Here is a 13,718-nt window from a genome sequence, read left to right as displayed (position 1 = left end):
ATATATATGTATGTATGTATATTGAATACTTCAAAGAGCATGTTCTAGGATAGGTGATTTGCTTTGAAGGCTTTGACATTCGAACTTCAAAATTTCAAAAATTCGAAACTGAACAATTAAAATTAGACAATTATTAATATTATTAGTAATAAGTGCGAATTTATAAAATTATATGATAAAATTTGAAATAAAATATTTCAATATTGTAATAATTAAATAAAAAAGTACGTAAGTTTAATCACTTTCATCGATTTTACGATTCTGTCTTGAATTTCCATTTCTTAAAATTCTTTTATGTTGAGAAAGACTTATAATTAATAAAGCCAAAACATTCATATTAATTTATTATTTAATTTGCTATCCAAATTATTTAAGAATATCACATTTTTCCAGTATTTATTTTAATTCATTCTTTTATTTACAATAACATTTTTGGACTAAATTCGTCATTCGCACGAATATACTTTTCGAAGGCTTTGAAGGCCTTAAATTTCGAAATTTCGGAGTGTCGAAAAAATTCGAATCTTCTAATCAGTCAAAAATAACAGTCCTACTCCAGAAAGACAGGTGCCATAAAGAAGAAGAATATTGAGTGCTTCTCAACAAGAGACAACTACATTCTTGATTTTATACTCGTTAAAAAAAAATTACATTCTTGTTGTTTGTCAATGTTAAACAAAGATGGAATGATTCGCTGTGTTATCTATGTCATCTGACTCTTGCTTATTTTCTAACAATAATTAAGTATAAGCTCTCACGAGGATGTCTCGATCGCCACGATGATTGTTGGCGACGCTTTCGCGTTTTTATGTCGTCTCTGGGATCGAAACCAGATGTATATATCTATCTTCGAATTTACGATGTGCGCTTTAAATGGAACATCGCGTTTCCATTTGTCACGAATAAACGTAGAGATTTCTGCATGAAGGATTTCCAAAATTATGCTGGTCCGATTTTTTATTTTTTTTTGGTTTTCCATGGAGGCGATAGAATGATGATACGGCGACAGGCGACCTCCCATCGATCGCGGTTTACGCTACCCTTCTGAAATTCATGTATATATGTACATCTGTGTACAGTATGTTGCAGCAAAAACTTGAAATTATAATTGAAGTATAATGAATAATGTATATATACCATATAATTATTTTATGTGTGTGTGTATTTATATGTATATATACTCAGATTTTAGTAAAAATGAGACACAAAATTATTAATACCTTTAGAATGTATTCTATTTTTAAGTGTTGAAAACAAGATAATTGATATTTTCGTAAATTCTATTAACGGAAGTGCGAACAACAATTTAAATCATGTTTTATTAAATAAGAATACTTGTTTTTTTTATACATACGATATTTTTTTATTTATTTTCGCAATAATTAATATTTTTTTTAGTATTTATTTCTCGAATAGTGTATAAACAAAGTTACGTTAGATCTATATTTGTATTCCTTTAGCTTAAATAGTTAAACAAAATTAAATTGTATACATGAAATTCAATTAACGAGGCATTTGTTAACAAGATATGCAAAGAATTTACCAATTTATGCCAATTAACGTGTCTTTACTAAAATGTTTTAGTATGTAACTCGCTAATAAGTGTATATATTTAATAATAATACAATAAACGCATACACGCACGTTTATATATTCTTTACTATCTCTAAAATTTTTAATAAATAAATATATATACACGTTTATACTTTACTGTACATGTATATTTTATCTAAATATTTTTCATTTAATAATTATGAAATCGTATTGATTAATTAATAATTATAATTTAAATTACATCCAAACTTTTAACAGATTACATTGTAAATAGATGTTTCTTTAATCATTCTAATATGTATCTCACTAATTGAATGAACGTTTAATAACAATTAAGAAACTATTATCGTTCATGCAACAATCTCTTTAATTAAACTCTATTTAATTAAACGTATAATTAAACTTTCGTACTTCTCCGTTTATCTTATTTTCGAAATTAATATCTCACTCTTTATGTGATCCATAAATAAATAATAATAATAATAATAAATATTAATTCACTTTAAATTAGTTAAACATTAAAAAGATCCCAGCTTATAGATCGTTATGGCCAGGATTTCCTATTTCCTATTTGATAAATAATAGTATTAATAATAATTTCAAAAACAAGATTTCAACATTAATAATTGTATATATTGTGCAGATTCTACCTTAACAAACACCGTTCCTGGACGAAATCGACATGAGTAGGAGCAACGAGAGCGGTATATCGTTAGCAACGCCGCCAGCAATTCATGTTGGGCCTATCGTCACACCAGGGTCCAATGAAACGATTTCCATCGTGATACCGTTATCAGCACAGCTGACCACAATGGCTAGTCAAAAAGTCGACAAGAATAGTAAGGATTACGGCAGTGATACAAAACGGGCAGTCCCAGTAATTGTCAATCCTCCTCGAAGGTACAGGAAACAGCGAGCTTCTCCATAGATTCTTTCACAATCTATGTGAATTCCAGATGTCTGTACATAATCTAAAAAATACATATATTGAGTAAAATATACATATATTATACATATATTGACTCGGATACAATTTTATTCTTGATATATTAAGGATATTTTTGGTATAGAAGTTCAGTTTTGTTGACTTTTAAATTTCTTAATGATCAAATTTTCAGATTCTTTAAATTATTAAGTCCTTTAGAATTTCTTCAATATCTTAGCTATTCTAACCATTTTTCATTTAAAGTCAATTTTCATCTTTATCTCTTCAATTAATTTTCAATAAACAATTGCTTATATTGAATAATGTTTGTTTTAGCGGTATTTAGAAGTTTAGGATTGGAAAATTTAAATACGTGCTTTTTTTTCCAGTCCGAGGAACAGGACATGTGGAAAAGGCTGTCCCTTCCCCACATGCATGCGATATGGACGAGCGTTTTCTAGATTGCACGACTTGAAGCGGCACATAGCTCGACACGCGATGCGCAAGGAAAAGCTGCAGCAAACTGAACAAAAAGTCGATATCGAAAACGCAACAAGCGATGCAACTTTACAAGACGCTCTTCTGCGCGATACGGAAAACAAGGGCGGATATCCTTGTCCACGATGTACGAAGAGGTACAACGATGAGGATAAACTCAAAGCTCATCTGGTCTCACATGGCAAAGTACGATTTATTCGATATTCTTCTAATTCTTAAATAAATTCTTAATTAATTAGAGCAATAACAGAAACAATTAAATAAATTTTTGATAAAACAATAAAAAAACGAAATGTTTATATTTTGTATATATAATTTGTTTCTCAAATTATATATAAATAATTATATGTATTATTTGTCTAGATAACGCCAAAGAATAATCACTTGAAGCAAGAGGAACATACTAGGAATACGCTGCAGAGTCAAGCAATGATAGATAAGTCCTCAACAATCGTGAAAAACGAGGACGATTTTCTTTTGGAAGAGATGCTATTGATAAAGAAGGATCCCCGAAGGACAGACAAAAACGATTCGAAGATTAGGTGCGATTACTGTTCAAAGACTTTCAAAACCAAGTGGACTCTGAGCTCGCACGTGGCCGCTCATGAAGGCCGTTTTCAGTATGATTGTGGTCTATGCGGTAAGAAATTCGTCAGGAAGAGCCACTACGAGGGTCATCTACGCTCTCATGAGGCTGCCAGGCCGTACTCCTGCGAGCAATGTGGTAAAACGTTCAAAGAGCTCAAACATCGTCGCGAACATACCAAGAGAAAGCATCCAAGTAATCAGAGCGCAATACAAAGTTTGTTAGATAGCATTGGACCGTGCGCGGCCGAAGAGACAAACATTGATCAGGCCAAATTCACTTTGTTAATGCCAGTAAATTTTGGCGGATAAGAGTCGAAGAGGCCTTTTGTCGTCTAAAAAAGATTACTGTGGATCCTTCATGTTCAATTGTAAAAGTTTAATTCCTCGGAACTTTTTCGGATCGATCCAGATTAGAACATTGCATCCTTGGAACCTTGGGCCTTTTGTACTTTGGCTTTTTGGAACTTCGGATGTTTAGATGATTCGACCCCTGGAACTTTATTATTTAGAAGATGGATTCCTTGAAACTGTGAATGCTTGAAAAATTGAATTCTTACTTTAAATCTTTCGAATAGTTGCTTGAAAGATGAGATCTTTGGAAGTTCTTGAAAATTACAATTTTCAATTGTTTGGAATCAGAGATTCTTGAAATTTCGAACTTTGAATTTTGGATCAATACTATCTTACATTTAGATCTTTGAAAGTATCAATTTTTTTGGATCTTTGGAATTCTGAAGGTTGTAATAAAATGAAATTTATCTTAAAGTATTCCAAAGTTACTCAACGACCAGAAAGTAATATGTTCAAACGACAACTTTTTCAAGTTGGATGACAAATAAAAACTTAATTGACTTCAATAATTGACAAATCAAAACCATGTGAACATTATGCCGATTATAATCAATTTATCATTCTATACTTTACGAGAAATATATAAAAAAATAAATCTTGAACCAATGAAGTTACTTCTTGTATTCGCTTTATTCCTCAATCTTTATATTTATTTTATATAGATTTTTTTAAAAGAAAAATACATATTATATACTAATTATTTGTTCAAAAACAGATTTTGATAATAATATCGAGATGTTTATACGAAACTAATTCAAGAAATGATTGAAGAAAAAATAATTTAAAGACAAAATTTAAGCTAATTGATTTACAGTAATAAGAACCGTGAATGTTATTACGATAAGTTTTTATAGAAATACAGAGAAATTTAAAAGATTTTTAAAGATAAAATTAGCATATTTTTAGACTTGTATTATCTAGAATCTAGGAAGATGTATATTCATTTCAATCATAGACCATAGCTTCTCGCTTGTCTTCAGTTTGAAGTTATCATCACAATGATAGGAGAGAATTGTGATATAAGACTCTTTTGTTTCATGCAAATTAGAGAGTTCTCACTCCTCAAAAGATTCTTGCAAAATTTCGAGAATTCCTGTCCTATAATCGAAAAAAAAATCCTTTCAATCGTGATCGGTATGCAAGGACGCACGTAATTTTCATGATTGATCGCGATCGGTTGTAATTGCTCACGATCGCGAGCAAGGACGAAATCTAAAAGGAGTCAAATGGGCGCGAAACGGCGAAGAGTATTCTCGCGATGCAGACAGGACGCACAAAGATGCAAGAGTGTCGGATACACGTTGGATAGTTTACCGCCGGAAATCCTCAGTATCATCCTGAAGATGCTGCCATTGCACGACGTAGCTTGCACCGTTCGTCTAGTCTCCAGGTAGATTCCTGCCAATTTAGCAAAATTAAAGACAGTTTTAAAAATTACGAGAACAATTATTAGAATTTTACCGATCATCTATATTTATTCTAATTAATTTTCTAATTTACTATTAATTTTTGAAATATATTGTGAATTTAAGTATTAAATGTTTAGGAAATATATTTTTTTAATAGATAGATTTTTTACTGTAATTTCTGTATTGCACTGCATAACTGTGATCCTAAATATACTTCAGTATTTTTCTTTGAAATCTTAAATTTCAAAATTGGAAGTCGTAGAAAGAAAAATTTGATGTTAAAAACTAAATCATTTAGATTGTCAACTTCAAAACTATCACCAGATTTAAAAGAAAATTTTAGAATTTCTTGCTCTTCTTGAAAATTATAAATTCTAAATCCTTGTTTATAAATTCAAAATCAATCTTTTAAATTCCAACTTTCCCAAATCTATATTTTTTAAAGAAGTATAGATACTTTCTCATTTCTTCCTTAATCCTAATTGTTAAATAGACGCTGCTATGACATTGCTGCCACGGTACTGAACAGCGAATTTCTAGTGGCTGGCACCAAACTTGAGATTGCAATAAAACGCACGGAAGACCTCATGAACAACGTAAAGACTAACACGGAGTTAGTAGAGTGCAACAAAATTTTTAACGCGCTGGAACTTATTCGCTGTCAATATCGAATGCTGAAGGCAGTCACGTGGCGATATACTCATCCAAGGTTTCTAAATTCTTCAATCTCAAACTGATGAATCTATATTAAATCATTGCTTATCTGGTTGTAAAATCCCGCTAGTTTATTTAAGATTACTGGATTATTGAATTGATTTTGAAATCTCTCCATTTATAAATCTGTTTGCTATCAACTTTAAGAAATTCCTCATATCCAATATTTTCTTCCATAATTTCCTTATAATTTAAAAATATACACTCTCATACTTTTTGTGCTAAATATTGTATCTTCTCTCCAGAGTCTAATATTTTTTAAAACTTCTAAAAATTAAAATTTATGATATATCGAGGAAAAAGTCTTTTTACAAGTTGGCAAAAAAACTTTTAGCAACCCATATATTCTATTTTTAAAAAATTAGCAATTACACAACTTGATAGAGCAACGTTCAGCTTTGAGAATCTGTATTTTTAATTGCAATACGATAATTTTTAACTTAGTTACGAGCAATAAAGTCAGAATGTTCCTTTTTATTTAATCCGAGAGTAACTTGGAAACAAAAAATCATAGGAACATTTAAAAAAAAAACGATTTTATGGGGAAAGCTTCGAGCTTTCACGATAGATAATCAAACATTTGTTCAAATTTTTTTGGGCACGCTACAGACTTACAAAGTAAAAAGAAAATTTTTTACTTTTTTCAGTAGTTTTCTATATGTAAAAATTACAAAACTCACAATTAAAAAAAATAGCAACTATTCAAAAGTAGAGATTTCGAGCTTTAAAATCTTTTTTTTTTTTTTAATTTAAATTTTTATTATTTTTAATAAAGATAATGATGAGGAAAGGTTTTTTTACAATTTGTAAAGGGACTTTTTCCGTAATATAAAATTAAAAAACTTCAACATTAATGTATTATTAAATATTAATGTATTAATTAATCGATTTTTATTTGAATATTCTCCTCCGATTTAAAATATATTTTCTCCTGCTGAATAGGCATTAATTTTAAGAAAGAGGATTCTGTTAAATTTACGTAAATATATAAAAAAAAGATCAATACTTCCTTATCTATTTTATTTACGTTAAATAGATCACGTGATTTACCCATCTCCTGCTTCTACGGCGGTAGAATCCTCGATAATCTCAATTGCCTACTGCAAACGGTCTTCAGTCCTTGCCAGGAGTCGCGCGTCTTTAGTTACATCGACCTGCAGATCTTCACGCGCACTTGCGAGAATTTCATGGATCACTTCGAAAAAGTTACTGAACGCAAAATAAATGGGTAATCTCCTTATTTTCATCATCTCATCGTTCAATTTTGCGGTCACTTATCAGCGTTCGATTAATAAATCAACAATCTTCGATCGAATAGCTATCATTCATGTTCGTTTAAGCAATGATCAGTAAAGACAAATCGTCAATAGATCTGCGCTGATCTCAGGATGTAAGATAGTCGACGTTCTGGACTGTCTGGAAGAAGGTCGGCAGGTACTATCCTTTAGGATTTCATCAAGAACTGACAATCCCATGGTAAATAGTCAAACATTTTTGAAGATGTGATATTCACTGATGAATAGGACACATCGAATATTTTGGCACATTTATATATTACAAAAATCCCAATATTATTTAAAACTAAAAAATTTTGAAAGTCTCTTGAATGTATTGAATCTCGTTAAATCTTGAATTTTTCGACAATATATTTTTTCCTTTTACATTTATAAAACTTTATTATCTCAAATTATTTTATTTTATAAGATTATTAAGATATTTTATAAGATATTAAGATTTGAGAGAAGAAATTTTATTTTTAACAATTTGTAAGAGAAAAGAGAATTTCTCTTATATATTTTATTTTAAAATGAAAAGATTTCCAACTTTAAGAAAACTTTCTAAAGTCAAGAATTTCAAGCATTCAAAAAATTTTCAAAATTCCTAAAAATTTCTAAAAATGTTTCGTAAAGCAATCTAAATTTTCAAATTTTGATTATCTAAAGTAGTCGAGAAAGATCATTGATAGCGATATTTCTTTAATATTATATGAACATTTCTTAAATGAAAATCTTAAAGCAAAAAAGAGAATTATGAGAATTTAAATCAAAATCGAGCATGTGGATATTGCATATTATACATATCGCTACCTTACGTCAAATGTGATACAACTGTAAAAAAAAAAAACTGAAAAAATGATCCTCAAATTATTACGATAAATGAGTTAACATTACCCGCTCAATCATTACAAATAAATTAACTTTAAAAAAAATTGTCACAACTCAAAATAATTAAAAAAAGAATCAACTAAAAAAGAATAGTTTTTATGAAATAAAAATGACAAAAATGACATTGGATCATGTTAAGATTGTTAAGAATACTTTTTTAATAGTTGTTTAATTAGTTAATAATTTTCAATTTTTCCTGTTCTCTAGGAAATTTAATTTTTGCAGTTGTGTTCCCCTCAAAATCACAAAACTTTTGTCTGAAACATTTTTCTCTAAAATGCACTGTTCAAGAGAAATTGGAGGTCGTCATTTAAAATGGCACCCTGTATACAGAATACGGTTCAATTCATCTATTTAATTTCCAGGTCAGCATGCATCTCAAATACGTCTTAAGACGCGCATGGTTCACATGCTTGCGGGTGCCTAATGCAAGTAACGAGTATTGTTGGCGGGATAAACAGCGATATATGTATCTGAGATTACGCCGACTGGTTGGCAGCTACAATAAACATCTGTTTCATAAGCTGCACTATGAACGCAAGCTCATTCTTCGAGCGATGGTTCGTAAAGCTTAACTCGCTTAAGTCGCTGAACAGCTACTCACAATCATTTGTCAAAAGTAAAAGATTTTATAAATCAATTAAAAGAAACAATAAACAATCCTATTTTTGGTCAAAGGGAATCGTTAGTGCTTAATAATATCTAATATATAATACGCAAATTTTTTTCAAATACATTTTAAAAAATCGCAAACTAAAGCTGAAATAATACCTTAAATTAAATTAATCGAAATTAATCTTAATAATGTGATACCAAAGCATCTTAAAAACCTGTAAATAATTCATTGCGAGATAATTATTAGTTGTTACACAGACGATGTTTATTAATTTATCAAAAATTTGTTTATCTGATATATATAGTAAAAATGCATTTTTTTTTTGTTTTTCAATTGAGATTCTCCGCATTTTCAGGCGCCATCGTTAGCATCCCGAAGACCACCGCCGGCTTCCACGTATTCAGGATATGGTGAATACGGGGGACAGTTCTTTTATTATGGTAATATGAGCAAATACGCTTACGAGAATAGATTCAAGTACACCAGGATCAGTAACGCGGGAAACACCGGCGGAGAAATTGAAGAGGAGACTAATAGGCCTTGCTTCGATTTGATCATTGGAATCCAATTAAGGCAATTTACTAAGAATAAAAAATTATTTGTAAAAATCACAATAGTAAAGAAAGTTGCGAAACCTTCCCAATTTCCTGTAAACAGCTTGTTTAAAAATCTTCTTGTCTTTCCTTAAACTGTGACTGTCGCAAAATAAAGCTACCTTTTTCTCTGGTTCTTGAAAGTAAAGTTTTTCTTTAACCTTAATGAAAAATAGAATATCTGAAATTGGAGAGATATTGTTAAAATAATATTTAATCTCTGCTTTATATTCAATAATATTATAAAATAATTATTTAACAATGATTATGAGATTTTCTTTTTCTAATATTGTTCTATAATAACCGTTACTATAATATCGATAACATTACTATAAAATAATAGAGTAAATTAGAGCAATTGTTCAATGAACGGCTTCTCGATTAAGTGTCTAAAGTTGCATTTTTTTCGAGTATAAATAAAAAAACTATCAATCGTGATTTTATTAATTTAGATGTTCGCCAGAATTAGCGCCGCTTGCCACAAGGATGAATCTGAAAACTGATAGTCTTGATAGCTGCGGTACCAATCCGAATCAAGAATTATACCTGAAACTAAGTGTAAAATGCGCGGTATCCAAGACTAACAGACTGCCAGATACCTTCACCTGGGAGGTATGTAATCCTCGAAAGAACCGTTTGCAATGTCGGTGAATTATGTATACATTCTTATATCTAATATACAATAATATTTAGCGATCAGATCGATTTTTATTGTTATGTAACTGAAGATAAAATAAAATGGTCCGCACATTTTATTCGAATGTTGAAGTTTTTAAACTTCTATTTTACTACAGATAAAAATAATAAATTTATTTTGCTATATATTGCACGGCAAAAATTTACGCCAAAATTCTCGCTTCTGATGTCATAATCTGGTAGTAAAAAACATATATATAATCAAAGAATAGAAGGCTTAATCTGTAAAAATGCAGCAAAAGGTAGACATAGAATGACACATTCTAAAACCAAGTGACTGAAAGATGTATATTTATTTACAAGAAAACTTTCTTAAATAACGAAATGTCTTTAATTCACGGACGCTGTTATGCTGACTGCTTCCTCCTCTACTCGATGAGGCTGCCACGTGGTGATGTTCAATTTCTTAGCGCGTTTTTCCAAGATACCGTAGGCGAAATGATTAAGTAGAATACCTTTAGGTAGAGCAACGCCTTGAAAGCGATATAGACCATCCGTGAATCCGTCTGTGAGTCTGTGTATTGCCGATACAGTAACGCGTCCCACCAGGCCGCTATTGCCTACCATAGGACCTTTGCTAATATCCACATGGTCTCCTATACGATATAACGTTACTCTATCGTTGTTACTGTTTTTCACAATATTGGGTATCTGCTGGGACTTGAAAGGATTATCCTGAAAACAAAGATATGATCAAATTTTTATTAAATAATTCTAAAAACAATAGTAATTGAGTTTTATAAAATAATATCTCACAATATCCAGTTTTAACATCTCAACGAAGGCTGTGTTCCAAAATTGACTGCCAGTACTGAAAATCTCTATAGTGCACATAACGTAAACTGTAACATTTTCAGTGCTAGCAATAAATTTTTGGGACACAGCCGTAGTGATCTAATGATATAATTGTACGTAATATAAAGTATTAAAAAAAACAAAATTCTTCTTTAGAAATATAATTTAATTTTTACAAAACGCAAATTAGTAAATTAATAAATTAGCAACATTAGAAAGTTGAAAAAATACTTGTCCCAGAAAAAATATAAATGCGTAAACATAATATATGTAAATCCTATATAGAAATTTAACACAAAACAGGAGCACATTTTTTTATGCTAAAAGTGAAAAAATTTTTCAGTTTAATTATATATTCTTAATCTACAGTATAAGGCTGTTTGAAAAATACAAATAAAATATTATTAACAGAATTACTGTTTCTAAATCTTGTTCGATATATATATTATAAACATACAACTTTCTTCTTTCAGAGAAAACATTATCTTTAAAATTATTCCCAAAGTTATCAAATCCATATGTGTTCCGATTATGAATTAAAAAATTATTAGATTTGACTAACAGCTTGCGTTTCACGATTAATAAATTAAGTCAAGCTTATTCCATCTCTACCTGAAACATATCCAACGCAATACTAGACGGCACTTCCAACCTTTCCAGTAGTAATTCGCGATTGTTCAATTTGACAAAGAGTGCAGACATGGCATATAATTCAGAATTAGTCGGCTGCCAGTCCGGCAGATCAATGAATACGTCATAGGTGAAGCTACCTGAGGTGATATTTGGAATAGGAAAACTGTGCAAGTGCAAATTTATATTGTCCTTGAATGCAGAATCCGCTACAGCGCCCAGAATCAACGAGCAAGTTCGCCAGAAGGCGTAGTTAACCATACGTATCTGTGGGCTTCGCATGGTAATCAGTTGCAATTCACAATCATCCGTAAATGGCCTGTGCATGTCCCAAGTTTGATTATCCACCAAGGCAATAGCTGACATCTTGGCGACGCTTTCTGAAATATGCCTGGCACAGTCGTACGGTGTAGAAATGTTTCGATTCATTGCCATTACAATCTCTTCTTCTGCCGACTTATATTTTACTTCTATCTTTTCAATTCTACCCAATTCTGATCGTTGCCTCCGCTTCTCCTCGTCGAAAAGCTGACTCCTTCGTTTCCTAGCTTCTGCCTTGGACAATGTACCAGCGTATCTTGAAGACATAATCTGTGCAGGTAGCTTCAAGCCACTTGCACAGAACCTTTTGCATCTACATGATAGATTATACTCAATCAATACAGGAAATAACTAATGGGTCAATTCTAAGCAGAATCATAAGACTCATAACGTGTTCTCATAAAACTTGTAAGAACTTATGACCAGTATTCTAATTTTATGTGTACGTATCATAATAAGACATATAATTATTCGTAAATATCTATAATTTATTGCAAATTTTATGGCTAGTAAGAAGGTATCCGTAAAAATATTATATAAAGGTATAAGCACTTCAAAATTTGTACAAGTCTTACAAGAATGTGTTACGAGCCTTACAATTCTGCTCAAAATTTAAACATAAAACATTTATGATGTTAAAGTATTGTTAAGATAAATTTGTTTCATAATATACAAGGTGATTTATTTTAATCTTTCTCTTCTTCTTTATTCGTATTTGGAATGTTTTTTGATAAAATTGCATATTTTTGAAATATTTGCCTGTTAAGATTAAAATGAATCACCCGTAATATTAGATTGTTGAAATGAATTGTTCGTGATACGCAAATTTATTCAAATTTAAGAAGTACAAACTTTACATTAATATTAATTATAACAAATATCGAACTGATTCTCAAGATTTGTCTTGAATTGTTTCGCTGATTACAAGAATATCTCAATAGGAAAGAAACATGACTGTAAATATAGAACTTAAAAGAGATTTACAATTCTAAGAATACAGGTACATTAAAATCAATTGATGAACTAAAACAGATGAAATTATCTAAAATTTTCTTAACATTTAAAATAAAAATACATACCCATGCAACATGTTGAGGTTAGGAGGCTACAGATCAGATTTCAATAGATTTCGCGCAACCCGACATACGTGATTACTTACATAGAAAACATTGGAACGATTTTTTATGCGTGTAACAATAACTATACTGTGTTCTTTAATTAGAATTACTCTTAGAAATTATAACATTCAACAATATGGCAGCAACAATGGCAGCAACAATGGATCAAGAATGAGAACGCGCTAGCGCTACTTTGACATGAGATTTATTCATTTGCACTTTTTAATGGCTCCTACTCACAGAACGCGGAAGGGACTCCACACAATAAAAGGAACTGAGAACAGAGAAGAGAATTTTAACCTATCAGAAATCATGTATTGCAGAATACACAGTTTCTCGTTCCGCGAGGCCTATAACTGTGAAACGCGAAACATGGGACGGTATTCATTAGTCCGTTTTTATTTTAAAACTATCTTAAGTATAATGTCTCAAGATATTAATACAATCCTCGGATTGACTTCATGACATCTTAAGATTAACTTAAGACAGTCTTAACTTAAATGTAATGGCCATTCTACAATAAGCCATTAGTTATAAATCAAAGTTAGAAGTTGGAAATTGACGACTGTGATTGGTCAATTTCCAGCTTCTAACTTCTGATTTATGACTAATGACTTATTGTAGAATGCGTGTAATGGTGCGGCCACAATAGAAGGAATAAGGAATAAAATCCAAATTCCCCTTATCAGAAACCGTGTATCCAATATTCCAGTGTACCCAATATCTGATAGATTGAAAGTCTTAC

The 13,718-nt window shown here is 30.7% G+C and overlaps 4 protein-coding genes across 5 annotated transcripts in view; 2 read left to right on the top strand and 2 right to left on the bottom strand.

Annotated features, from left to right (window-relative positions):
- Positions 1-1,043, bottom strand: part of LOC108749132 — a 1,493-nt gene extending 450 nt beyond the window's left edge. Inside the window, exon 1 of the mRNA XM_018487659.1 lies at positions 759-1,043. Within this exon, the coding sequence (XP_018343161.1) occupies positions 759-1,021 (263 nt within the window). The 5' untranslated portion in view covers positions 1,022-1,043. The remainder of the gene's footprint in view (positions 1-758) is intronic.
- Positions 1-4,516, top strand: part of LOC108749127 (zinc finger protein 569-like) — a 5,019-nt gene extending 503 nt beyond the window's left edge. The window contains exons 2-4 of the mRNA XM_018487654.1: positions 2,198-2,454; positions 2,869-3,163; positions 3,341-4,516. Of these exons, the coding sequence (XP_018343156.1) occupies positions 2,237-2,454; positions 2,869-3,163; positions 3,341-3,874 (1,047 nt within the window). The 5' untranslated portion in view covers positions 2,198-2,236 and the 3' untranslated portion in view covers positions 3,875-4,516. The remainder of the gene's footprint in view (positions 1-2,197; positions 2,455-2,868; positions 3,164-3,340) is intronic.
- A 438-nt stretch (positions 4,517-4,954) lies between these two features.
- On the top strand, positions 4,955-10,146 carry LOC108749125. The gene is made up of 7 exons (XM_018487652.1): positions 4,955-5,306; positions 5,819-6,034; positions 7,076-7,267; positions 7,410-7,515; positions 8,570-8,764; positions 9,176-9,393; positions 9,866-10,146. The coding sequence occupies exons 1-7, from the start codon at positions 5,143-5,145 to the stop codon at positions 10,062-10,064; spliced, it is 1,290 nt and encodes a 429-aa protein (XP_018343154.1). The 5' UTR covers positions 4,955-5,142; the 3' UTR covers positions 10,065-10,146.
- A 243-nt stretch (positions 10,147-10,389) lies between these two features.
- Positions 10,390-13,399, bottom strand: LOC108749128 (39S ribosomal protein L39, mitochondrial). Of its 2 annotated transcripts, none has more exons than XM_018487656.1 (3): positions 13,015-13,399; positions 11,517-12,168; positions 10,390-10,784 (listed from the first exon to the last, which is right to left on the bottom strand). In XM_018487656.1, exons 1-3 carry the CDS (start codon positions 13,023-13,025, stop codon positions 10,440-10,442), a joined length of 1,008 nt encoding a protein of 335 aa, XP_018343158.1. In that variant the 5' UTR covers positions 13,026-13,399; the 3' UTR covers positions 10,390-10,439. The 2 variants fall into 2 exon arrangements, with proteins under 2 accessions (XP_018343158.1, XP_018343157.1); XM_018487655.1 differs by having other exon boundaries at positions 12,935-13,398.
- Positions 13,400-13,718: the final 319 nt, after the last annotated feature.

This window comes from Trachymyrmex septentrionalis, unplaced genomic scaffold (genome assembly GCF_001594115.1).
Source record: "Trachymyrmex septentrionalis isolate Tsep2-gDNA-1 unplaced genomic scaffold, Tsep1.0 scaffold269, whole genome shotgun sequence".
Classification (NCBI taxonomy): domain Eukaryota; kingdom Metazoa; phylum Arthropoda; class Insecta; order Hymenoptera; family Formicidae; genus Trachymyrmex; species Trachymyrmex septentrionalis.
Note: the sequence above shows the minus strand (reverse complement) of the source record. Positions and strands in the feature narration are given on the sequence as shown.